This window comes from Giraffa tippelskirchi, chromosome 1 (genome assembly GCF_054371585.1).
Source record: "Giraffa tippelskirchi isolate mGirTip1 chromosome 1, T2T-mGirTip1v1.2.pri, whole genome shotgun sequence".
Taxonomy (NCBI): Eukaryota; Metazoa; Chordata; class Mammalia; order Artiodactyla; family Giraffidae; genus Giraffa; species Giraffa tippelskirchi.
The window spans coordinates 42,198,360-42,225,589 of NC_137275.1; the positions used below are offsets into that span (position 1 = coordinate 42,198,360).

Genomic DNA, 27,230 nt, shown 5'->3' on the forward strand with positions numbered 1-27,230 from the left:
AAGTTGCTAAGCTTCTTATCCAGGTATATGATGAAATTGCAGGTTCCGAATTGGGAATGTGGGCTATAGGGATCCATGACAATTTTGGATTAGAATCAACTTTCAAATTTCTGGAAACAAATGAAGTCTGGAAGGAGAGCAGTGCACTGATATTGTGATTTAAATTTTACATTAAAAAATTAAAATAATTGTAACTTTTCCAGAAAAGCATTGCATGACTGTACTGTTTGCTTCTGTGTATCCTCCCAGATTTTTGTCCTTTTCACTGAGTCTTCTACCCTGAGCAGAAAAAGTGGGACTCAACTTTCTTAATAAAACATGATGAACTTGAGTCTTAAGAAGTTTCATGTTCACAGGGAACTGCTGAGCTCTCTTCCAGTTACTTTAAAACAATAGTAGGGAGAAGACTACCTACCATTTGTTGTGCCCATGTATGACTATTGATAATCTCAGTACACATTCTTGTCTCCTTCTTGTGAGTGTGTGTTTATATGTCTGTACTATTGACATCAAATTATATATGCTAGCCTGAAAACTACTTTCCTTTTTGAATGATACATCATCTTACAAAAATACCTTTGACATATACCTCACTTTAAATTTTAAAAAGATAGATGGAGATACCATTTTTCAATTTGTGCTCCCTTGTGCAATGTAGGCACTAAATGATATTTTTGACTTACATTCTGTAGCCAACTTGTCAAACCCAAGGTTCAACATCTTTTCAAAATAATATATATATATAACAGTTTTATTGATTGTTTCACTATATCAGAGTGCAATAAAAGAGAATTCACTTGTGTCTACAGTCTGGAAATTAAATTACTATTTTTTACTATCCATTTGGTTAATGTGTTAATTATTTTGGGTAAAATCTGAAACATCAAGCAGGTTAAGTATCAACCAAGGAAATAACATTAGTAACTGTTATTATCAGTGAGATAAAAAACATACTTTAGAATACCTTCATGCTAAACTTATCAGTGATACCAAATTGCAAGAGTGAAAGAAAGTTTCAGATTCTCAGCAGGGAGCATTGGAAAGCATTGACTCTCTCTTTGCCCCTCTGAGAGCATGTCTAAATCCTACAAACAATTAGATAAAAGTAGCCTCGCAGACTTTTAGAATGAAATGCTTGCTACATAATCTATTTAGCAAGAGGTGAGACTGTGATTTTATGCATTTATATATATATAGTATAATTATTACATATATATATAATTACATATATAACACATATATGTACGGGCTTCCAAGGTGGGACTAGTGGTAAAGAATCCACCTGCCAATCCAGGAGACATAAGAGAAGTGGGTTTGATCCCTGGATTGGGAAGATCCCCTGGAGGAGGGCATGGCAATCCACTCCAGTATTCTTGCCTTGAGAATTCCATGGACAGAGGAGCCTGGTGGACTACACTCCATCGCGTTGCACAGAGCACAGAGTTGGACACAACTGAAGTGACGTAGCAGCACTTTTTTTTTTTTTTTGCTACTCAAAGCGTGGACCCTGGACTAGCAACACTGACATTATCTTGGAGCTTGTTAGAAATGCAAAATCTTGGGCCCTACTCTAGATATTCTGAATCAGAATCTGCATTTAAAATATCCCTGACTCATGTTGCATTGGAGAGAGAAAATATTGCTGAAGGAAATTTTTGAAGTCTGCATCTATGTAATCAGTTGTAGAACTCAGAAATACTCCCCAAATGAGAAAAAGAGAGAATTGAAGGGTCTCTTTCCCTTTTACTGTATTTATTCTCCATATAGTGAGGCCTACTGCCTTGTGTTGGAGGCTGCCTTGGTTTGAATCCTGCTTTACCATTTGCATAGCTTCTCTTTATCTTGGTTTTCCCACCTGTACAAAAGGAAAAATAATAGTGTATCAAATAGTTGTGAGGATTAAATGAATTAATACTTTTCAGGCTCTTAGAACGGTGCTTAGCACATAGCATGTGTTAAAAAATGATTCATTACCATCATTTTCAAAGTCTGTTTTATAAGCCATTATCTTAAAACCTCAAATCTTCCTCTAAGGCTGCTGCTGGCAGAATGGTCCAGAGACAAGGCTGGTCAACTCAGAGCATCTGGGCTGGATGGATTTGGCTAAAATTCCTTTAAGGGAGGTCTAGGCCTGGCGTGCTGCAGTCCATGAGGTCACAAAGAGTCGGACGTGACTGGGCAACTGAACAACAACAACAAGGCCTGGGATGGTACTGCCATGGAGTAGCTTGGTGCCCAAGTGTAATGACCATGGGATATTAATCGCTGATTTCTCTTTCCCTAAATTCCACTCATTAAAAGTCACGGCAGATTTTTAGCCAATTCCCTGAAATCTTATTATCTTTACTTGGTGAAATAAGCCTCTTGAGTATAGTGTAAACCCCCTCTTACTATATCCCTTTATTACATAAGCTGATATCATTGATGGACTACATTCTGCCATCTTCTCATTCTTCTCTCTATCCCCTGCAGATAACTGTAAGTAAAGATGATAGACTGAGTGATACTGAAACGGAAGGAACCTGTTTCCGTCCTTCACCAACCATCCTTCTTCAACCACAGGAAGAAATGTGCCATACAGAGGAACATTTCCCAGCTAGAGGTTTCATCTCTGGTTCCAGTGTGCGGCCCTGGGGAACAAGGAGGAGTCCTGTTGCCTAGGTCAGTGCTTCTGGAATTCTAATATACTAATGTTACCTATTTTATTAAAATGCATATTATGAATTAATCTAGCTGAGTAGGACCTGAGATTCTGCATTTCTAACAAGCTCCCAAAAAGTATCAATGCTGCTGATCCATGAACCACAATTTTAGTGAGGCCTAGACTGGAACCAGCCTAAGTAGGTCAGAAAGGATTCTTCTGCACCTGCCTGCCTGAGCCATCACCTGAATCTTGGCACTCAGTGCAACTGGTTCTTGGCCCTAGCTTCACGTTACAATTGCCTGGGGCTCCTGGTCCCAAACTCCAGATATTCTGATGTAATTGGTTTGGAGTTTATGGAAGAGAGCCAAAAAGAAAGGATCAGAAAGAAACGATTCTGGGAAGTCTTGGACGTTTCACTCCTCTACATTAGCAATGAAATTCCTTCTTGACACTGTGGTCCAACAAAATAAACTTGCCCTTGATCCTGATCCAGATTTGGAATAGAAAGTCAAAAAGAATGGGGATCCTTGAGCTTTTCATGGTGGCAAATTTTTAAAAAATTTACTTATTTATGGCTGCGCTAGGTCTTTGATATGGTGCACAGGCTCTTTGTTGCTATGAGCAAGCTTTCTCTAGTTTCAGTGAGTGGGAGCTACCCTCTAGTTGCGATGCACAGGCTTCTCATTGCAGTAGCTTCTCTAGTTGTGGAGCATGGGCATGCAGGCTTCAGTAGTTGTGGCACACGGGCTTAGTTGACCTGTGGCATATAGGATCCTAGTTCCCAGGCCAGGGATTGAACCTGTGTCCCTTGCATTGGTAGGTGGATCCTTAACCACTGCACCACCAGGGTAGTACCCATGGTGGTAAATTTTAACTGCATGTAATCAACATGGGGGCTTCCCAGGTGGTGCTAGTGGTAAAGAACCTGCCTGCCAATGCAGGAGGCATAAGAGACACGAGTTCGATCCCTGGGTCAGGAAGATCCCCTGGAGAAGGAAATCGCAACCCACTCCAGTATTCTTGCCTGGAGAATCCCATGGACAGAGGAGCCTGGAATACTACAGACCATGGGGTCACAAAGAGTCAGACATGACTGAAGCAACTGAGCATGCACGCATGTGATTAACATGGGTGTCAAAACACTTTTGTAGAGCAATTCCAGAGTATTTTTCAAAATGTAGTGCTAAAACATGTTCTTAGGGGAAAGCTAAGTTCAGGAATTTTGAAATGCTGATTTCCTCTGACTCTGGCAAAGATATAGTCAAGTCGGTATTGGCTTCAGGTAAAACTGTATAAATATATGATCCTTTTCTTTGAAGACTTTATACTCTAGTTAGGAAGATAAGACCAATACTAGGGTGTGGTAAGAGGTTAACGCAGCAGGTCTGGGGTTCCCAAAACCTGTACATTCCAAAGAAAGCCTTTCGCTATAGGACAGGCCCGTGGCTCATTCCTAGGAGTTACTTCTGATCCCTTAGAATATCCTGCTTGATAAGAGTATTTTTATATGCTTGAGCCCCAGTCCTACACTGAGTCCAAACCATAGCTCTCAAGATGGTGGCTGGCCACAATCTCTACAAAAGACTCAGAACAGTTAATGGAACAAGCCACAGTCCCTACTGTTGCAAATGATCTCAAGGTTATGTTGTAGTTATTTAGTCACTAAGTCATGTCAGACTCTGTGACCCCTATGGACTATAGCCCCCCAGGCTCCTCTGTCCATGGGAATTCCCAGGCAAGAATACTGGAGAGGATAGCCATCCCTTCTCCAGGGGATTGTCCCGACCCAGGGATCCAGCCTGTATCTCCCTCATTGCAGGCAGATTCTTTACCACTGAGCCACCAGGGAAGCCTCCTCCAGGCTATAGTTGTTATTTATTATCTACTTCCTTTGTCATCCATTCTAGATTCCCCTCACCCTAGACCTGCAACCTAGGCCAGCAAAGTGCAGTCTGTAAGAAATGAGCATCTAGGACATATAAAAGGACATATATGAAATGTGTTGAATGTTTAATAAAACTCAAACTGATAACTATATGGGTCTGCTGGACTCCAGGTATGGGGATTATTGCTGGGTGTGTAAATGATACTTTGTGGATTGCTGTTATGGAAGGGAATATGCTGTATTCCTGTGTTTTGAAGCAGAAAAGGAGATTGAAAACTACTGATCTAGAAAATAGCTAATATTTGAAAACTTGATTTAAATTTAAAATTTTCTACAGAGTAAAGAAGTATCTTGATTGAATATGTACAACTGATCATCCATAATTTATGAGACAAAGAAACATTTTTTATACTAACATGAGAATTATATCCTGTCATTTCCTTAGCATCTGCTGAAATCCTATTTCACAACACTGGTCACTGAACCTCTTAATTTATTACTGTGGTCAAAAACCAGTAAGACAATTAAATAAAAATTTAGTGTCATTCCTCTTCAAGTAAAGTTACCAGAGAGGCTTATATTTAAGAAAAGCTTAGAAAAAAGAAGCATACACACAGCAGCATTCTGTATTTCTGATTCGAATTAATTTCTGTTTCAAGAAGTCAAAAGTCACTTTGATGTCAGGTCTCCATTTGACCAAGAGACTTCATGGCATCAAGAGTTTAATCCTGTGTTTTCTTCCCGCTAAAGAGATAATCAGGGGAAAATTTATTCAAAGTAGTTAGGAAATTTTCACATTATGATGACAAATGCAATAAATATGTATGAAATGATTTTATAAAAAAATAAAGATGAGATAAAACTATAAAGCTCAACTTTTACTATCATTGTTATTATTGTTGCTGTTGTTATTCAGATTTCTTATTCCTTGCCTAAATCTCTTGGAGCTAGCTGTGTGTCAGAATTCAGGATTTTTTTTTTTGAAAAATAATACCATATGTTTACTATGTATTACAAAACAACTTCTGTTTTGCCTGGGGAAGAATCCTGTAATGAACAGATAAATATTTATGCCTCAAAATGTTGAATATTCAAAGTAAATGGTATAAATAAGGGCTATGAATAGTTTTTACATTTTAGGGCAAGTTTTGCCATGAAATTAGTTCAGGTCATGTCAGACTTCACTGCCAAATGAGTTATAAAACCTAGTTTTGGCTTTTGTGATTTAAAATTGCAGTTATTTGTTTGTAGACTCTATTATTATTATCATTATGTAGTCAAACTTGGATGAAAAAGGGCAAATATTATCTGTACCCAGAATGCTTGCTCAGTGTCACTACTTGGAAGGTGCTATTCATGGTGGAAGGAAATAGCCTTTCTTGTTAGACAGACCTGGGTTTGAATCAAACTTGAGAAAATTACTTACTGTCCTTGAACTTTCTTTTTCTCATCTATAAAATATGTACAATAACTGTGAACTCTTGGCTTTCTCCCAGATCTATCTTGAGAGCTTATGAAACTGCAGACTTAAGTATCTCTAGATAATATAAATTTTCTCTCAAAGCTTAGTATATTTTTACTAAACCCAGCTGCTTATCCTCTAGTTAATCTGTTGGAACTCACAGTAGTGAGAAGGTCTGGATGGGTAGCTCCTATGTATGGTATGTTGCTCAGTCATGTCTGACTCTTTGCAACCATTTGGACTGTAGCCCGCCAGACTCCCTGTCCATGGGATTTTTCAGGCAAGAATACTACAATGGGTTGCCATGCCCTCCTCCAGGGGATCTTCCTGACCCAGGAATTGAACCCATGTCTCCTGTGTCTCCTACATTGCAGGCAGATTCTTTACCCACTGAGCCATGGGGAAAGCCCATGGTGGAGTTCATAAGAAATGATTTTTCAAATAGCAGTTGGAACAAAAATGACTTGTTGGTTTGTTTGGTTGCCTCAGATACAACATCTCTTAGTCACTTATGTGGATACACACTTTGTTCTTTATGTGCAGCTAAATCTCGCCTTGGGCATGACACATCCATGAGAAACATCCAAATATGAAAAAATAGGAGGCTTAGCCTGGACTTTTTTTTATAATCATGAAAGAAAATGCTCTTTCAAGGTCTCTGCTTGAAACACATGTGCATAGAAAGTGTTGAAAAGAGTAGTCATTTACTTTGGATAACTCAATAATTTGAACTGGAAGCTTCTCCAAGAGATTGAGGAAAAATAGTGAATATATTTTTAATAATGGCTGCTAAAGCTAGGGCACTTTAGATACTTAAATTGGCAGAAAGTTTGTTCATAAAACAAACTTTTATGAACTTCAAATTTTCACATTTCTGTTACTTGCATGTCTATACAAAAGAAGACATTTGGAAACAGCCATTTGCTGATATTATTTTTAATGCATGAAAGGCATATAATATTCAGGTATTTTCGTGGTGTTTAAGAATCCTTCACTTGGGACTTCTGTGGAGGTCCAGTGGTTGAGACTTTGCCTTCCAGTGCAGAGAGTGTGGGTTTGATCCCTGGTCAGAGAGCTAGGATCCCACATGCCTTGCAGCCAAGGGACCAAAACACAAAAGCAGAAGCAATATTGTAAGAGATTCAATAAAGACTTTAAAAACATGGTCCACATGAAAAAAAAAATTTAAAAAACAGATTCCTTCACTTGAGGAGACACGGGATTTAGAGCCATTTACATTTACTATAATCACTTACAATCCTGTCGAGCTTAAGTATGGTTCATGAATCTAAACTTGTACAGGATAAAGTTAAATAATTCAGGATGCCGGGAGTGTGTCCCTTTTTGGTGTATAAGATTCAAAAGTGAGTCAAATGAATTTTAAGATTTCACAATTAATAACAAAAAAAATAACACTTCAGTTCTATCTTGGGGAATTAAAGGACTCTCATGAAATCATATCCACACAGAGTAGAAAGTCACAGAATGAAATCATCAATCAAAACTTAGAGAAGAAAGCAGACATTATCCACTTGATCTCTTTATAAGTTTTAAGTGAGTACTATGTGTGCTTGGAAATGGAAGTCTGGCTGTCAAAGCTACTGACAGGCAACGAGAGCCTTCTTGCTCTGTCCTGAGAGAATATTAATGCTTAGGGATGATGTTTAGAATGAGCTGTTTTCTCTGAGCTGTCCTTTGACATAGAGTGATCAGTTATTTTGTGTGACTAGACCTAGATGGTATGTTTTTTTGGAATATCCTAACTGCATTTTAAAAAATGGCAACCTCTATAAATGAGAATGCTAATGTTTGGTGGTTTTTATATCACCAATAAATATAACAACTAATTTTTAACAAATAAGAACAAAACTAATACATTAGAAATCTATATCCAAAGATAATTTTCTACAGGGAACTATATCCTATCTCTGGGGATAAATCATAAAGGAAAAAAGGTTAAAAAAGAATGTATGAAAAAATTCATGGATTTGAACATTGATAATCTATGGGCACTAACATTACAAAAGGAACAGCAGACAGACATTAAAAATAGTCTCACTAAAATGATCTTACCAAGTTTCTTGTTTAACAAGAGAGAAATACAAAAGAGAAATGCTAAAGGGTATCATGAGGCTTAGGTGAGTAAAATTCAAGATAGTGGTAATAACTACCTGATTTATTCAACAAAATCTTGCAAGAAAGTAAAAAATCATAGATGAGGCTAGGAATTATAGTCCATAGCATTCATTTTATTGCATGTAAATTATATATTCATTTGAATCATAATTCCCTTAATACTATAAAATATCCAGTTCTGAATCCTCTTTTTATTTGTGTATAATTGATTTGTTTGAATTAGTATCTAAGTAAATTCCATACATTGCCCTTAATTATTTCAAAGTTCTTTCTTTTCTCCTCAAAAAAAAAAATAAAATTTACAGTGTGTTTTGCATATGCATTTCCTTCACACCATTTTCCAGTACTTTTTTGAGAATTTATATATAATGAAATGCAAAGTGTTCAGTATATAGCTTAATGACATTTTGAATATGAACATGTATTTATAATTTAAAAGTAATTTAACCATATTGTAAACATGTGAAAATGAGAGAATATGAAAATATCCACAATCACAATTTTGGTATATTTCTTTTTATCTCTTTTTGCAGCCGCCTCAGTGAAATATACCTGTGAATATATATATTGTTGTTGTTGTTCAGTCACTCAGTCATATCCGAGTGAAGCCTGCAGAATGCCAGGCTTCCCTGTCCTTCACCATCTCCCAAAGCTTGCTCAAAGTCATGTCCATTGAGTCGGTGATACCATCCAATTATCTCATCCTCTGTCATCACCTTCTCTTCCTGCCTTCAATCTTTCCCAGCATCAGGGTCTTTTCTAATGAGTCAACTCTTCGCATCAGGTGGCAAGAGTACTGGAGCTTCAGCTTTAGCATCAGCCCTTCCAATGAATATTCAGGGTTGATTTCCTTTAAGATTGACTGGTATGATCTCCTTGCAGTCCAAGGGACTCTCAAGAGTCTTCTCCAACACCACAATTCAAAAGCATCAATTCTTTTGCGCTCCGCCTTCTTTATGGTCCAATTCTCACATCCATACATGACTACTGGAAAAACCATAGCTTTGACTAGACGGACTTTAGTTGGCAAAGTGATGTCTCTGTTTTTTAATATGCTGTCTAGGTTTGTCATAGCTTTTCTTCCAAGGAGCAAGCATCTTTAAATTTCATGGCTGCAGTTACCATCCGCAGTGATTTTGGAGCCCAAGAACATAAAGTCTGTCACTGGTTCCACTATTTTCCCATCTATTTGCCATGAAGTGATGAGACCAGATGCCATGGTCTTCTTTTTTTGAAGGTTGAGTTTTAAGCCAGCTTCTTCACTCTTTTCTTTCACCTTCATCTAGAGGTTCTTTAGTTCCTCTTCACTTTCTACCATAAGAGTGGTGTCATCTGCATATCTGAAGTTATTGATATTTCTCCTGGCAATCTTGATTCTGGCTTGTGCTTCATCCAGCCCATGATTTTGCATGATGTACTCTGCATATAAGTTAAATAAGCAGGGTGACAATATACAGCCTTGATGTACTCCTTTCCCAATTTTGAACCAGTCTGTTGTTCCATGTCTAGTTCTAACCTGTGAATAATTCATGGATTTGCACATTGATAATCTATGGGCACTAACATTACAAAAACAAAGGCAGACAGACATTAGAAATAGTCTCACTAAAATCATTAAATATGAATCTTACCAAGTCTCTTGTTTAACAAGAGAGAAATACAGAGGAAAAATGCTAAAGGATATCATGAGGCTTAAGTGAGTAAAATTCAGATAGTGGTAGTAACAACCTGATTTAAATATAATACATGTATAGTGCTATTATTATTACTATTCACAGTTAAATATTGCTAAGGAAGTGGTCAAGTTTGCAGCTATAAATTTTAGTAAATTGATCATATTGAGTTTGAAGCCCTAAGCATACTATCTCCTGTTATTCTATCATGTTCATATCTAAGCCTGGGTAGGTAAAGGACATATGTGTGTGTAGCAGTAGTGTGTAATTTGCCTGTCTTCTGATGGAGTGGTTTCTTTCCCTAGGGAATTCTGCACAAACCTGCACAAATTTTCTGGAGAATTGTAAATGTTCTTGTGTTGGATACAAGGGAAAAGACAGTATTATTCCATCCATTCACAGACCCAATACTCAATTTCCAGTATAGTTTTCAGTTGACAGAAGGGTTACACAGCACTTTCCTTTGACATTTTCAAGTTCTAAACTGAGTATATTTTCTTGAAAATGAAGTTATGTCCCAGCATATGTTTGGATCTATACTTACCATAAACTGACTTACTCCTTACTTCCCTGGTGGCTCAAATGGTAAAGAATCTGCCTGCAATGTGGGAGACCTGGGTTTGATCCCTGGATTGAAAAGATCCCCTGGAGAAGGGAAAGGCTACCCACTCCAGTATTCTTGCCTGGAGAATTTCATGGACAGAGGAGTCTGGCAGGCTACAGTCCGGGCGGTTGCAAAGAGTCAGACACTACTGAGAGACTTTCACTTTTCAATCCTTACATGGGCATTCTGAAAACAGTTTTTATGTAATGCTTGAGGTGTTGATTTTTCTTGCAATCTCATTAATTCCCATGTAAATGCCAAATTTTGTTGAGGAAGAAGAAACTATGTTTAGTAATGGGAATGTTGGGGCCTGGATATTATTTTTATAAGCAGCATTTTTCTCTGGTCTGGAAAAGGTCACAGCATTTCTGTTTTGGGGAGTGGGGGAGGGGGTACTGTTACCTTTCCTGAGTTGTAATGAGATGCAATGGATCTATTAGCAAAAATGGCTTTCAGAGGCTGCAGATAGAGTAAAATCAAGTCAAAGCAGACAGGATTATCCTAAAGTGACTCTTTTTAAAAAAATAAAAAGTGGTTATCCCACTTTCTGACTGGCTTTTAAAATAATGCCAATAGGATGAAAATACAAAGATGTTAATACTCTTAAAAATTTATGAGAGCCTTTTCAAAAAATATTGGGGCTTCCCTAGTGCTAAGCGATAAAGAACTACCTGCCAATGCAGGAGACATAAGAGACCCAGGTTTGATCCCTGGATCAGGAAGATCCTCTGGAGGAGGGCATGGAAACCCACTACAGTATTCTCGCTGCTGGAGCAGTTAGACATCCATGGGCAACAAAACCAAATCAAAACAAAGAACCTTGAGTTACACACTTTATGTAAAAATTAACTTAAAAATAATCACAGACTTGGTTAAATATAAAATATAAAAATGTAAACTTTTATATTTAAGAGTGAAACTTCAGAACCCAGGACTGGATGAAAAGCTTTCAGACCTGACACCAAAAGCATGATTCATAAAAGGGAAATTGTGATAAATAGGATTTTATCAAAATTAAAAATTTTGCACCATATAATATCACTTCTATATAAAGAATAAACTAGTGAATATAGCAATAACGACAACAAAACTAGACTCACAGAGAGGACGAACTAGTGGTTACCAGGGTGAAGAGAAGAGGGGAGTGGCAAAGTGGGGTAGGGGATTAAGAGGTACAAACTACTATGTATAAAGTACATAGTACACAGATATATTGTACAGCACAGGGTAGATAGCCAATATTTCATGGTAACTCTAAGTGAAGTCTAACCTTTGAAAATTGTGAACCAGTAAGTTATACACCTGAAACTTATATAATATTGTCCATCAACTATACCTCAATAAAATTTTTAATAAAAATTAAAATATTCTGCGTGCATGCTTAGTCACTCAGTCACGTCCGACTCTGTGAGACCCCATGGACTGTAACCTGCCAGGCTCCTCTGTCCATGGGATTCTCCAGGCAAAAAAAAATTTTTTTGATTTGCTCTTTATGAGAAGGATGAAAAGCCAAGCTCCAAACAAAAAAAATGTTTGTGAATTATTTCTTCAATGTATGGCCTTGTATCTAGAATACAGAAAGAGCTCTTAAAACTCAATCTAATTAGAAAATGGGCATAAGACATTAACATACATTTCATTGCCGAGAACATACAGATGGCAAATAAGCAAATGAAAAGATACACAACATTAATAGCTACTAGGGGAGTGCAAATTAAACCCTCAAGATATCATTATACACCCATCAGAAGGGCTAAGATAAAGAAAGTAATGATAACATCAGATGCTGAAAAGAATACAGAGAAACTGGATCACTATTTGCTGAAGGGAAAGTAATGTGGTACCACCACACTGGGAAATAGTTTGTCAGTCTCTTATAAAATTAAATAAACACTTACCATATGACTCAGCAATTGCACTCTAAGGCATATATCCCACAGAAGTGAAACTTATGTCAACACAAAAACTGTACACAAATATTCTCAACAGCTTTTTTCACAATAGCCAAAACTTGGATGCCCTTCTGCTGGTGAATGTAATATAATAAAAGGGAACAACCTACTGATATGTATAACAATTTGAATGGATCTCAAGGAAATTATGCTGAGTGGCAAAAAAAAGTCATTCTCAAAAGGTAACATAGTATATGATTCCATTTATGTAACATTCTTAAAACAACAAAAGAATAGGAAAAACAGATGACTGCTGGGGTTAGGGTTGAGGGGTGATTATGGATAAAAAAGGGTGAACAAGGGAGCTTTGTGATGATGGAAATGTTCTGCGTCTTGACTGTCATGGTGGTTATAAGAATCTGTGCATTTGATAAAATTGTATAGAACTACACACACACACACACACACACACACACACACACACACACACACACAAATGCACGTAAAACTGATGAAATCTGAATAAGCTCTATGGATCGTACCAATGTCACTTGCCTGATTTTGATATTGATCTATTGGCTTCCCAGGTGGCTCAACAGTAACGAACCCGCCTGCCAGTGCAGGAGATGCAAGAGACCTGGGTTCAATCCCTGGGTCAGGAAGATCTCCTGGAGAAGGGAATGGCAACTCACTCCAGTATTCTTGCCTGGAAAATTCCATGGACAGAGGAGCCTGGCAGGCTATAGCCCATGGAGTCACAAAGAGTTGGATACAACTGAGCACACACACACACATATACATACAGTTGTACTACAAGGTATTACTTTTGGGAGAAAATAAGCAAAGAACACATAGCACTTCTCTGTAAATTGGCAACTTCTTGTGAATCTATCATTATTTCAAAATAAAAAAGTTTAAAAAGTTTATGAGAGCTTGAGTTGTTTGTATGTTAAGTAAAAAGTCTGTGTGGTAAAAAAACCATTGTAATAATAATAATTTGTCCTGTTTCCTCCTTCCACCTTCCTGAAAAATTGGTGGGTCTAGATCTTGGAAGTTTCATGCATAAATTAATTCTTATCTTTCTTGTGTCTGTTCTTCCTATTCTAGGCATTGCCACAATTCATTATGGAATACACAAAAATGCAGTAAAACTTTAAAGTTTTCAAAATTGTCTTTTCTATTAAATGGTTTTTCTTTCACTTCCACTTGTTAATCATTGCCAACATAGTAAAACTTCTTGTGCACTTATTTTGTGCCTCTCCTGTTGCAAATGTAAGAATCCCATCTTAAAAGAAAAATGGAAATTTTTGATTTACTTAATTCCATCAAAGGCTGGACCTGGCTTCAGGCCTAGCCAAATGTCAGTATGTATAACAATTTTCATCTCTCTCTCTTCCCCTGGCTCTCCACCTCTCATCGCTTTTGTTGTTCAGTCTCTCAGTCATGTCTGACTCTTTGAGACCCTGTAGCCTGCAGCATGCCAGGCCTCCCTGTCCTTTTCTATCTCCTGGAGTTTGCGCAAACTCATGTCCATTGAGTCGGTAATGCCATCCAACCATCTCATCCTCTGTCGTCCCCTTCTCCTCCTGTTGCCCTCAGTTTTTCCCAGCATCAGAGTTGTTTCCTATCAGTCAACTCTGCATCAGGTCACCAAAGTATTGGAGCTACAGCTTCAGCATCAGTCCTTCTAATGAATATTCAGGGTTGATTTCCTTTAGGATTGACTGGTTTGATCTCCTTGCAGTCCAAGGGACTCTCAAGAGTCTTCTCCAACACCACAGTTCAAAAGCATCAATTCTTTGGTGCTTAGCTTTCTTTATGGTCCAACTCTCATATCCGTATGTGACTACTGAAAAAACCATAGCTTTGACTAGATGGACCTTTGTCAGCAAAGTAATGTCTCTGCTTTTTAATACACTAAGTTTGTCATAGATTTTTTTTCCAAGGAGCAAGCAATTTGCATGGCTGCAGTCACCATCCACAGTGATTTTGGAGCCCAAGAAAATGGAGTCTGTTTCACTGTTTCCATTGTTTCCCCATCTATTTGCCATGAAGTAATGGGACCAGATGCCATGATCTTAGTTTTCTGAATGTTGAGTTTTAAGCTAGCTTTTTCACTCTCCTCTTTCATCTTCATCTAGAGGCTCTTTAGTTCCTCTAGGCTTTCTGCCATTAGGGTGGTGTCATCTGCATTTCTGAGGTTATTCATATTTCTCCCAGCAATCTTGATTCCAACTTGTGCTTCATCCAGCCCAACATTTTGCGTGATGTACTCATACGTTAAATAGGCAAGGTGACAAATAATAGCCTTGACGCACTTCTTTCCCAATTTGGGACCAGTCCATTGTTTCACGTCTGGTTCTAACTGTTGCTTCTTGATCTGCATACAGGTTTCTCAGGAGGCAGGTAAGGTGGTCTGGTATTCCCATCTCTTGAAGAATTTTCCAGTTTGTTATGATCCAGTCAAAGGCTTTAGCATAGTCAATGAAGCAAGAATAGATGTTTTCCTAGAATTTCCTTCCTCTCTCTATGAGACAGCAAAATTTCTCAATTTGATCTCTGGTTCCTCTGCCTTTTCTAAATCCAACTTGTACATCTGGAAGTTCTCAGTTCATGTACTGCTGAATCCTAACTTGAAGGATTTTGAGCATTACCTTGCTAGCATGTAAAATGAGCACAATTGTGGGGTAGTTTGAACATTCTTTGGCATTATCCTTCTTTGGGCTTGGAATGAAAACTGAATAGCTTCTCTGCATGTGGTAACCCACATGGTCCTCATATGTGAGACTCACAGAGAAGGACAGAGCCTTTGCCATAGCTCTGAGGCAAAGGCAGAGATAAATCCTTGAATCATGTGAGATTCTTACATCAAAAGGAGTGTTTTCCAAAGGAAGGGACATTATGCAGGAAAAAAAATTATACACTCCTGTTTTACAAATTGGCTTCCCTTGTGGCTCAGCTGGTAAAGAATCCACCTGCAATGTGGGAGACCTGGGTTCGATCCCTGGGTAGGGAAGATCCCCTGGAGAAGGGAAAGACCAGTATTCTGGCCTGAAGAATTTCATGGACTGTATAGTCCATGGGGTTGCAAAGAGTCGGACATGACTGAGCAGCTTTCAGCTCACATTTTACAGATAATCAAAACTGAATCTTTCAAAGGTTGATAGTTACCCTGTCTTTCAGCTAGTAGGTGGTACTCCCTGACTCAGAGCCAGACTGTCCAGCTCCACCGCTCAAGTTCTCAATCATGAGGTCCTACTGCCCCTAAGAACTCTTGCTCTCCTCGTTAGATAATACCAGTTTTCAACAGCATTTCTATATTTATTTTTATTTTCTACCATGTATTTATTGACTCTTTTCTTTATAAATTCCAGATTCTCCCACACTAACTAGGACAGAATAGCAAATACAACCCAGGAAGGGTCTAAGCAGTGCCTTACACAGAGAAAGATCGCTTTCCCACTCTGATATCATTATAAGGGATATCACCATTTATACCAAATCAAGTGTTGGTAGTTAAACCATTAAACGTATGAATGTTGTGATGAGAATATCAGGGTTGATTTGCTTGGGAACACACCAAGTTAAGGCAATGCTCGCCCTAATTTTGTTTGGCCTAATTTTCACTTTTCTCTAAACTTATCTTGTCTACTTCTGCTTTTTCCTTTTAAGCTGTTTGAAAGCTCAAATTTGGGCTGAAATTCAAGATTGAAAGTAGCTTACATATCTAATGAGTGAAAACATAGAAAAAAGGACCTGTGATATATTTTTGAGGAAAAGGGTATTTGATCACCTCACAGATGAACAAGGAGAATAAACTACTCAACACTGACTCATTTTATTCTTCTCAGAAATATCTTAAATTTCTCAAAATAATATCATCTAGTATTTAATTTAGAGCAACATGACGTACACCCATATACAACTTTGAGAATTTCATATCTCTATGGTCTGTTTTAAAAATCAGAGCTAAAATTATTTGAGACTCTAGAGATAAAATGAGTTGTGACTACTCCTTTTATGATACTAACTGAAATGTCACTTGTTTTTATATTCAGAAACTCATTGCAGGTCTCTTTTGATTATTTTAGCATTTTTCAGAAGGTCAAATAATATCAATTTTTCTTTTCATTTTTTTCAATTACCTTTGATGAAATGCAATAAAAAATTTTAACTTATCTATGTAGAGAAATTATGTATTTTTCATAAATACAGATGTCTTTAGAAAATGTAATTTTTTTTGATTCCTTTTAAAATAGACTGAAAAACCAGTCTATGATAAGAAATGATTGTACAACTTATTATGTAGAAATAATAAATTTTACTTTAGCTATCCTTGTATTTTTATAGCTGTCATTTAATTTAAGGTTCCATTTTTATACAGCTTCATATGCCAGGAAGTATTTGTTTTGCTGCCAGCTTTGCCATGATGTGATTCATAAACACATCAAGAAAATCTAATAGATCTTTCATTAGTATGTATTAATATTTTAATTGCAATTTAAGGAACAAAGAACGATTCTGCCTTCCACGGATCGGAATTTTTTTTTAACATCATGTTTCAAATTAGCAATAATGGTGCTGCCTTTCTATAATGGCTTTCCCCTTGGAACATCTATCATGTGAAAATCTAGCCTTATGGGTGTCAATGTAACTGCAAAAAGTTATTGACTTTTTGCTTTTTAAAAAATTCTAACTTTTCTCAAAAGGAATTTATCTCTAAAGGCTCTCTGAGAAAAATCTATGCTGCTTTCAGGCTGCGTGTCAACCTTCTCTGGCCTGTACTAAGAGAATTCACCGACAGTATCTCCAACCACACCCTCCTAAATGTAGGAGACAGAAGACATGAAATCTAGCTCCTTTTGCAAAGACATTAGCAAGAATGTCTCTTGGACATACAAAGCTATTATTCACCACTAGTCTACATCACAGTCACTATGTTCATTGGATGAACCTGAAAAACAACCTTGGGTGAAAGGACTTATTAATGTTGTCCATTATTTCTGTAAACTGTTTAAAATAAATTTTATCAAGTAATTTGAGAAAAGAAGAAAAGTTTCCCTCCCCTGTAAAGGATCATGTTGTATTTCTTAAATTTTATGAGCTCTTACATCTTTATCAGGGCAAAGTTAATAATCCTACAACAGAAAGTCTTAAGAAATGTGGATGTATTTGATCTGTGATCTCCATTTCTTGTACTCATTATTCTTTTGTTATCTTTTAGAAGCGTGTTTCTTCTGGGTTGATTTCTCAGTACATTGTTGTTCATTGAAAAGTCGCTCTGAATCAGGAGATTTTCCTGAAAGCGAAGAGGTTGATAGCTACCTAGTTTGAAGACATAGGTGGGAAAAAGAATAGTTGGGATTATTGGAGTTACCATAAAATCTATGAAATATTGTTGTTCAAAGCGAAGCCAAATGCAGTTGCAAACTGGAAGTTTCATCCAGATACCAAAGATGTTTGTAGAAAAAGCTGAAAAGTATCCTTGTCACTGAGTAATAGATACTCACTTTCAGAAGCAAATAGACCCCCCAGTCATTTGGTCTATTTTCCTGCAGTTGCCACAAATGACTACTCCCTTTAAACCCGAGCTCTGTAGCTCCACAATTGGCTTCTCCCCAGAGTTATACTTAAGAGACCATAGGCCGAACTGAGTCCTTAAAGTATTAATAGCTTGCTTTTCATATGGACCATTTTAAAAGTCTTTATTGAACTTGTTATAATATCGCTTACGATTTATGTTTTGGTGTTTTGGCCTCAAGGCACGCAAGATCTTAGGTCCCCAACCAGAGATGGAATCAGCACCACCTGTGTTGGAAGGTGAAGTCCTAACCACTGGACCTCCAGGGAAGTCCCTGGAGTAGTTTGCTTTTAACTACTATAACCTCAGCAGAACTTTACTTTTCAGATTAGATACCCTTAAGCAAAAACTTTCCTTTAAATTTCAAATTTGGAATCAGGGTGGTATTTCTAAGTAGATCATCCTGCATGCACATGAGAAATAAATAACAGAAAATTGGGAAGATGCATGACAGGGTGCAGGTGGTCTTAGAAGAGCTAAAACAGGATACATAATTTTTAACATTTTGTTAGTCTATAAATCTTACAGCGGACACTGGCTTAATAAATACTTGCTGAATGAATGAGTGAGTATCCTGCTAATCACTGGGAACAGGTCATCATTATTTCACAAATAGTATCCACTTGCCATTATTTATATAATGATGCTATTTGTTCATAGTTAACAGTTATATCAAAGTGACTATAAAGACCAACATTCTCCATCTGGGTTTATGAAGTATTTTCTGCCCTGAAAAAAGTTATAGTTAGTGACTATAGCATGGTCATTGATACAGACATGTCTTAGGTGAATGGCTTCACAAAGTTTGAGAGGGGGATATCATAGTTATCAAGAATATCCAGGTATTAAATAGCAAATTTTGAATATTTCATGCCAAAAATAGACAAATATTTCTTTTGCTAAATTGAGAAGACTGCCACCAATGTTGTTTCTGACCTGGACTTCTTCCTTTTTTAAAAAAAAATTTTTTTAGATGTAATTGACATACCATAAAATGCACCCTTTTAAAGTATAAATTCAATGATTTTTAGTATATTCACATCTCCACTGTCTTATTCCAGAACATTTTCATCACCTGAAAAGGAAATCTCTTGCAAAAGGAATCGTACTTATTAGCAGTCCCTCTTTTCTCTGCCCAGCCCCTGGAAACTTGTCTTTTTTCTGTCTGTATGGAGTTGCCTCTTCTGGATATTATGTATAAATGGAATCATACCATATGTAGACTTTTGTGTCTTTTTCCACTTAGTAAAATCTTTTCAGTGTTCATCCATGTTATAGTACACATGAGTACTCCATCCAGTTGTCTGGCTCTGGTCTGGATTTCTACAATGTTCTCCCTGCCTCTACTGGGATCCCCTACAGCCTGTTCTACACGAAAGTCAGGATGATGTTTTTCAAATGTAAATCAAATCACCTCACTCCTCTACTTAGAATCCTCCAAAGGCTTTCTATTTTACTTAGAGAACAGTTTGAACTCCTTCTCACGGTCTCCAAAACCTTTCACTGCTCAGGGCCCTACCTTGCCTACTTCAAATATCAGCCCCCCATACTGCACTTACTCTGTAACAGTTCTGTACCAGTTCCATTGGCTTCCTTCTGCTCCTGGATCATTTCAGGCTTGGCTTTTCTTTCAGTTTCTGCCTCAGGGCCTTTGCATGTGATGGTCCCTTTGCCTGGAACTCTTTTTTTCATAGATCGTTCCATGATTGGTTTCTTATCTTTCAGGCCTCCCATATCATCCTCTCAAATGGCTACCCTAGATGATCCTGTGTCAAGTATCTTTTTCCCAACTCCCAGTCACCGTCTATCATATCATTACTCTGTTTTAATTTCTCTATAGCATTCACTACCATCTGAAATTGTTTCATTTATTTGCTTATTATCTGCCTCTCCTTGAAAGCCTGTAACTCCATGAAGGCAAACACTTTAACTAACTTAGTTACTGCTGTATACCAAGCTTCTAAAATGGAGCCTAGAAGGTGCTCAATTAATATTTGAAGGAATGCATGGCTATCTTCCCTAGAACTCCTAAATCTTCTAGATCTTGCCCCTTCTCTCAGCTCCTAAAGCTGGATGTCTTTACCTGTTACTAGATTTTGCCAGCTCCTGCCTGCCTGAGTTTCCATCTGTTGTTGACTCTCCCATTCTCTTGACATTCAGCCATCCTCCCCTTCCTAATGCTCTCCATGATGACTTTTCCAGTCACAAGCTAGCAGGTCTCAATAGTTTGTAGGGCCATCATCTAATCAAGCCTTCCTTCTTATAAACAAAAAGCAAAATCCAGTTGCCAATTTGCAAGAGAGAAATAGGTGAGAGGAATCAGCATGGAACCAAGAATCAAACTTTCAGTCTTGAACGGAGTAAGGAGGAATGCTTTAGATGCTGCACTATACCTGGTGGTATATACTGATGTATAAGCTCAATCTAAATACAGATCAGAATGCTAAGAAAATTGTTAAGCCTCTACTGTAGAGATTTGGAATCAAGCTTCTTTGGAATACTTGGACAAAAGGGTACCTTGGGAATCAGCTTTCTTCCATTTAGTCCTTTGTGGAATGCCCCCCATACCCCGCCTTAGGAAAGTGTCTCTTAGGAAAGTGTCTATTTCCCCTCATTTCCCCATCTAGCTTCTCTTATCATCCAAGTCACACAATAGCATCTTCATTTGACTACAAGATTTTTAAAAAGCATTTCTTCAAAAATAACAACTCATATATACTGAGTAAAGGAAAAGCCATAAGTAGGGAGGAAAGAGTTGCCACACAATTAACCAACAAATGCTCCAGATGCATAAAGCATTTCTATAAAATGGGTAAGAAAAAACTAACAACCCAAAGGGGAAGAATGGAAAAGATATAAATGACATTTCACTGAAGAGAAAACAATGATGGCCAATACCTTTGTGAAAAGATATTCAACCTCATTAGTAGTGGGAATTGCAAATTAAATCCACAATGAGATGCCACCCCACCCATATGGCAAAGGTTTTTACAAGAATTTGCAGCAATGGAAGCTTCATGCACTGCTGGTGGGCTGTTGTTGTTGTTCAGTTGCTCAGTCGTGTCCAACTCTTTGCAACTCCATGGACTCCAGCACGTCAGGCTTCCCTGTCCTTCACCATCTCCCGGAGCTTGCTCAAACTCATGTCCATTGAGTCGGTGATGCCATCCAACCATCTTGTCCTCTGTTGATGTATAAATTGGTACAACACATTGAAAACAATCCATAGTTTAACTGGACCTATGACCTAATAACAGTATTGCTAGGTATATAACTCAGGAAACTCTTGCATACACATACCAAGGGCCATGTACCAGAACATCCAGAGCAGCCTGATTCATGCAGAAAAAACTTGTCATACATGAGTCATTTCTTTTCCTGACCTCTAGGGGTATTGAAAAGCATCAAGCCCACTATTTCAGGCTTCTCTGTTTTCATTGACATCTCACCCATGAAGGCGGCTGAGACTAGTGATCTTTCAGTGTGCTTCCAGGAGATACAAGGAGCCCCCTCCACCCACCCACATCCTTACTTCATTTACATCCTCTGTACTCTTAATGCTTTTTCACTACTTTGGGAATAAATAAAATCACATGCAATCTTAAATCTATTCTCATCCATCTTTGAACCTGGACCAGACTCTATATAATAATCTGGCCTTGCTCATGTGTTTCATGGATATAAAGAACTTTAAAGTGTAGGCATTGGTTTTTCACTTTATCAGGGATACTCTCTTGCCTCTCTCTATTTATGACAGAGCACTATCCCAGTGGCCTTGTAATACAGCTATTTGAGTATAGATTTGGGGTCCTTTATCAAACTGTTAATTTCCTTTAGGAAGATTAGTAAATGTATCCTTAAGGACATGCCTTGCCTGTCATGGACTGTACAGTACATGTCTGATACATTAAAATCCTTGATTTAGGGGAGAAGCATCTTTACAGAGAATAATGACCAGTGGCTCCCTCACATGCTGATATCCATATATATATATACATATTTTTTTTTTTTAAGTTGCTCGGTCGTGTCTGACTCTTTGCAACCCCATGGACTATACAGTCCATGGTGTTCTCCAGGTCAGAATACTGGAGTGGGTAGCCTTTCCGCTCTCCAGGGGATCTTCCCAACCCAGGGATCGAACCCAGCTCTCCCGCACTGCAGGAGGATTCTTTACCAGCTGAGCCACAAGGGAAGCCACAAGTGAAACCTGATATCCTTGGGTGGATTGTTTAATATCTCTAAGCTCATCAAATGAGAATCATAATAAAGTACTTTCACATCCCCAAGATGCCATTAATATTAAATGCATAGCATGGGAAGGTGCCTGACGTAAAGATATCCATTAAGAAATGTTAGTGTATTTTCCTTTCTACCCTTCCCTCAGCGTTCCTTTCAAAAGGAGGTCAAATAAGATCCTACTTCCTTGTTTTTGGAAGAGGAAATTAAAACCACATCAGCTGGTGTGCTGGAGAAGGCTGTTTCGTGGATATTTCCCCCTAGGAAGGAGAGTGTGGAGAGGGATAGTAGAAGTCAGGTCACTCTGGAAGTCAAAATGCAACTGGCTAGGAAGTGACAGCAGGAGAAATGCACAGAAAGGGAGGCTTGCAAGGCCTTAAGGCTTGCAATTCCACAGGAGAGTCAGAGAGACCTTCCAGAACTGTTAGAAAGGTCTGTGTGGTCAAGCCTCAGCAGTCCTTTCTTTTTACTCGTCTTTAACAGACAACTGCTTTTCCCTAAAAGATCTCAGACCTGGCAGGAATTTGGGGAACACCATCCCTGGTGGCTTAGAGGGAAAAGAATCTGCCAGCAATGTGGGAGACCTGAGTTCGATCCTTGGGTTGGCAAGATCCCCTGAAGGAGGGCATGGCAACCACTCCAGTTTCTTGCCTGGAGAGTCCCCATGGACGGAGGAGCCTGGCGAGCTACAGTCCATGAGGTCGTAAAGAGTCGTGATTGAACGACTAAGCACAGCACCACCACCATGGCTTCCCTGGTAGCTCAGTCGGTAAACAACCTGCCTGCAGTGCAGGAGGCCCAAGTTCGATCCCTGGGTCGGAAAGATTCCCTGGAGAAGGAAATGACAACCCACTCCAGTATTCTTGTCTGGAAAATTCCATGGACAGAGGAGACTGGTGGGCTGCAGTCCATGCGGTCGCAAAGATTTGGGCACGACTGTGCGACTAACACTAACTATCCACCATGAGCCAATATTGCTTTAAGATTCCCTGGGCTTGTGTGTACCAGGAGCTGGGGATGAACAGGGGAACAGAACAGAGGTGCTTGCACCGAGGTCGCTCCTGGAGCTCTGGACAAGAGGTGCCGCACAGTCGGGTGGGGCAGAGAAGGCTTTCCGGGGAGGGTGCAGAGGGGTCGTCTCTGGCAGAGCATCGCCACCACCAAGTTTAAAAGCCTGAATACCAGCCTCTTCCGGCCGCCTGGTTTGCATTCCCCTCCGGCTCCCCTTCAGTGCTTCCAAAGAAGGGAGTGGACGTGCTTCGTTTTAATTCTATGATCCTCCATTCCAGAGACCCTAGGGCGAGAAGGGTGAAAGATGCGTGGTACCCTGAGTCAGAAACTCATGCATGGGGTGCGGGGTGGGGCGGGTTGGGAGTGACGCGAGGAAGGCCGGGGGCGGGAGGTGACGCGCGCGCGGGGACCTAGCCGCCTCAGCTCACGTGTCCGCGAGATTTAAAAGTTGGCAGCGCGTGAGGCTGTCGGTCTGGCCGCGGAGCCGGGAGAACAGCTCGCCGGCGACGCGGAAGCTCACCGGAGGACTGCTCGGAGCGCGCGGCAGGTACAGCGCAGGGTCCCGGGATGCTGCGAGCCGCGAGCCGTCGCCCCGAGCCGCCTTCAGGACATGTGGCCGCTGGGTCCCCGCTCCTGCTGCTGCTACTGCTGTCTTGTTGCGCGGACGCCTGCGGAGGTAAGAGGACCCCGCGCCCCCTGGGACACCCGCGCCACGTCCAGCCCAGTGCCTCTTCTCCCCGCTGCATTCCTCGATCTCTTATCTCCTTTTCTCGTCTTTACTCTTGGCTGGTGGGATTTGCCACCCACTCGTGCTGCGGCGCACGGGTCGCCACCCCAGGGCAGCCAGGGCGTACGTGTCTGTGGCCCGGCTCGAGCCTGGAGCTGGGCCTGGGGGAAACCCCCCAACCGGGCAGCCCCCTCAGACTCGGGATGTCCAGCCCGCATGATTTATGGGTAACGGAAGTTAAAATAGTGAAAATTAAAATGCTTTTCCTTTGATTGCAATTACTGGAGAGTGGGTGTGATACTTCCCTGCTGATGCGAGGTCAACTTGGAAAGTGCTCAGCTTTCTTGGTGAGTGAGCTCCCGGACTGTTCAGGTAACCCTGAGCAGTAACAGGCCCCTTTCTAGCAGTATGGAAAGGGAGAGCGTGGGCTCTGCGCCTCATAGGTTATTCCGCACCGGATCAGGAATATGGAGTTGGAGAAGCAAGTGTGCAAGCCCGCCTTTCCGTCAGTGCTGCAGCTAAAGCCATTGAAGGCAGCTACGATTTGATAGTAACAAGGACTTCTGTGCCTCGCTTAGAGGAAGTGAAAGTGTTAGTTGATGGGTCGTGTCCCACTCTTTGAGACCCCATGGACCGTAGCCCGCCAGGCTCCTCTGTCCATGGGATTCTCTAGGCAAGAATACTGGAGTGGGTTGCCATTTCCTCCTCCAGGGGATCTTCCCGACTCAGGGATTGAACCTGGGTCTCCTGCATTGGCAGGCAGAATTCTTTACCATCTGAACCACCAGCGAAGCTGTGGCTTGGAGGAAAGATGGGGAAAAAGCAAAAGCAAGGTCTGGAAGGGGTGTCCGAAGCTTGGGACTTGGGGTAGAGTAGATATAACCTGTTCCAGATCACTTCCCTGCACCCTTAAGGTTAACTTTCCAAGTACCCTGAGGGTACCATCCCTCATCTCCCAGCTTTGAGCCAGAGCCCTCCCGGGCCAGCCGTAGCCCTACTAAGATCTCGAGTTTTCTAGATCCTGAACGGGTCCCCTTAGTTTCCCTCTGCCCTCCTCTCAGTAGTGTAAGGGAAGGCTGTTTCATTATTGTCCATAATGTTAGGACTTGAAGCCATTAGTGTGGGAACCTTCCTTAACCTGTAGCCAAGCCCCCTATTAGAGGTGGGGACTGACACATCATTCTTTACCTAATGGAGCTATTTTTATTGCTGTCCTCTCATTGTTTTCCCCTTTTCCTTAGGGTATTTGAGATTCAGAGAGGTGGGGACTCCTGGCTTGAAAAGCAGGGTAATTTGGTTGTGAAATGTAAGCAGTAGAAGCTAGGAGACCTAAACCTTCTCCATCCCATATTCAGCAGTGATACAGCATGCCTTTTGCAAAGTCACATTAATCTTTTTCCGTTTTAAATTTGATATTGGTAAAATTAGGATGGTCACTTTTATCTACCTTATTCAGAAAGCAGATAATCATAGTTTAATTTTTTTCTCTGTGAGGCAAATATACTTTCCATGCATGTTAAGTACTATATGCTTGCAGTGAATTTTGCATCGGTGAGAACTTCTTTTAGCAGGGGGATACAAGGGAATTTTCAGGCTCCTGGTGATTGGGCAGAAATTATAGAAAGCAGCAGCCATTTTCTAAAAACAGCAAGTCTTGGATTTCCAAAAGACAGTATCTTCTGGTTGACCAATCATCTCGTAAATATCCCCACTGTTTCTCAACTAAAGGGATGACATACCTCTTTCCCTACATAGAAATCCCCCTAGACTACCCTTTTGTGTCTTCTTTCCCCTTCAGACCTGCGGTTAATACTAAAAACTTAATTTTATCTCTCTAAAAATGTGATGAGGAGGGAAGAGGGTGAATTTGCCCTCATCTGATCTGCCCTGGTGATCTGCTATATTCCTGAGCCCTGACAACAGCACTGGAGGGGAAGCTTGACATACATAAGCCAAACTGGGAGATAATCCACCAAGATTAATCATTATGCAAGGAGCAAGTGGATGTATCAAAAACAACAAAGCAAATGCCACAAAGCCAGAGGGGAAAAAAAAATCGTGTCAATAAGTGCAGCATCCCCGGCAAAAAAGAGTTAGCAGAGCTGCAATGGCAATAAAAAGGTAAAGGGCCAGCCACAGAGTTGGTGGCTGGAAACAGTTTACTGTTCAAAGAACATTAAAATGAAGATGGAAATTTCCTAAAAGAGAGGTACCTTTGGATATCTGCAACAAACTATCACTTGACACGGCCTCTGATAAGAAGTGATCAAGTGCCCAAGACTAAATTAAGAAGTGTCTTTTCCTATTCATAAAATAGTTTTTGAAATTCAGTCAGCAGTAATGATTTCTGACTTCCAAATCCTACACTAGCTAAGTACTAGCAATGAGAAAAGAAAATGGACGCTACTTTTAGAATAGCCAGATCTGCTTTTCTTTCTCTTATACATGGTGTATTTACAGATGCACAAGCTGTTGATCCATATTATTTGCATTAGTTACATTGTTCAGTATAAAACTAAAGATTTCCCTTTATGAGATAGTGTTAAGTATAAATATCTTGAAACTGACCAAAAACTATGCGGTTGTTAACACAACATTGTAAATCAACTGTGTGTGTGTGTGTGTGTGTGTGCACTTAGTTGTGTCCAACTCTTGGTGACCTCATGGACCGTAGCCCACCAGGCTCCTGTCTATGAAATTTTCCAGGCAATAAAACTGGAGAAGGTTGCCATTTCCTACTCCAGGGGATCTTTTGGACCCAGGGATCAAACCCAACATTGGCAGGCGGATTCTTTACCACTGTGCCACCTGGGAAGCTCTACTCTTAATAAAAGCCCTACTTTTAATAAAAATTAAAAGCAAAAGCAAAAAAATCCAATGCTGTTTTTAGGATCTAGAAGAGAGTGGCACTGTCCTGACAGTATTTGGGAAAGTATCTAGCACTACTATTTGATATTGTAAAGCCCACATCCTGGGTATGTTGAGAGGAAAAGCACATCAACTTTAGTTAACAAATAGACAAAAGGGATATTTTTTCCTCTTATGTTTGTTTGGATTCAGTCATAGGATATTAATGCTTTTCTGCAAATTATAGGTAAACATTTAAAAATTCTGGTTTCTCTAACCTTTCTACCCTGAGACTGTGTTTATGTGTTTTGTGTAAGAGCCACAAAGTATCCCTTTTTTATTATATAAATACTTGGGACTAAGTTAGACAGTGGCAGTTTTGGTGTGGCCCATGCCAGCTTGGGGACATGGAAGGAGACAAAGTCTCAAAGGTCTTGCTAAGGCTGTAGGGAGGGGGAGCTTCCACTTTTACTGGAGGGTGGAGGGTAGTCAAGAGAAGAAAGAATATGAAATTGTGTTCTTTAAACAGAAA

General features: G+C 39.7%; 2 protein-coding genes across 4 annotated transcripts in view; both read left to right on the forward strand.

Annotated features, from left to right (window-relative positions):
- Positions 1–13,220, forward strand: part of LOC145545227 (uncharacterized) — a 192,078-nt gene extending 178,858 nt beyond the window's left edge. The window contains exons 11-12 of one of the 2 annotated variants that reach the window (XR_014081965.1): positions 2,563–2,661; positions 12,884–13,220. The gene's annotated coding sequence lies outside the window, so the exon portion shown is untranslated. Of the gene's footprint in view, positions 1–2,472; positions 2,662–12,883 lie in introns of both variants that reach the window. The other variant, XR_014081954.1, reaches the window with a different exon arrangement.
- A 9,969-nt stretch (positions 13,221–23,189) lies between these two features.
- The window catches only part of NMU (neuromedin U), a 29,936-nt gene continuing 25,895 nt past the window's right edge, over positions 23,190–27,230 (forward strand). For both annotated transcript variants that reach the window (XM_081589188.1, XM_081589197.1), the window contains exon 1: positions 23,190–23,800. In XM_081589188.1, coding sequence (XP_081445314.1) covers positions 23,692–23,800 — 109 coding nt within the window. In that variant the 5' untranslated portion in view covers positions 23,190–23,691. The remainder of the gene's footprint in view (positions 23,801–27,230) is intronic.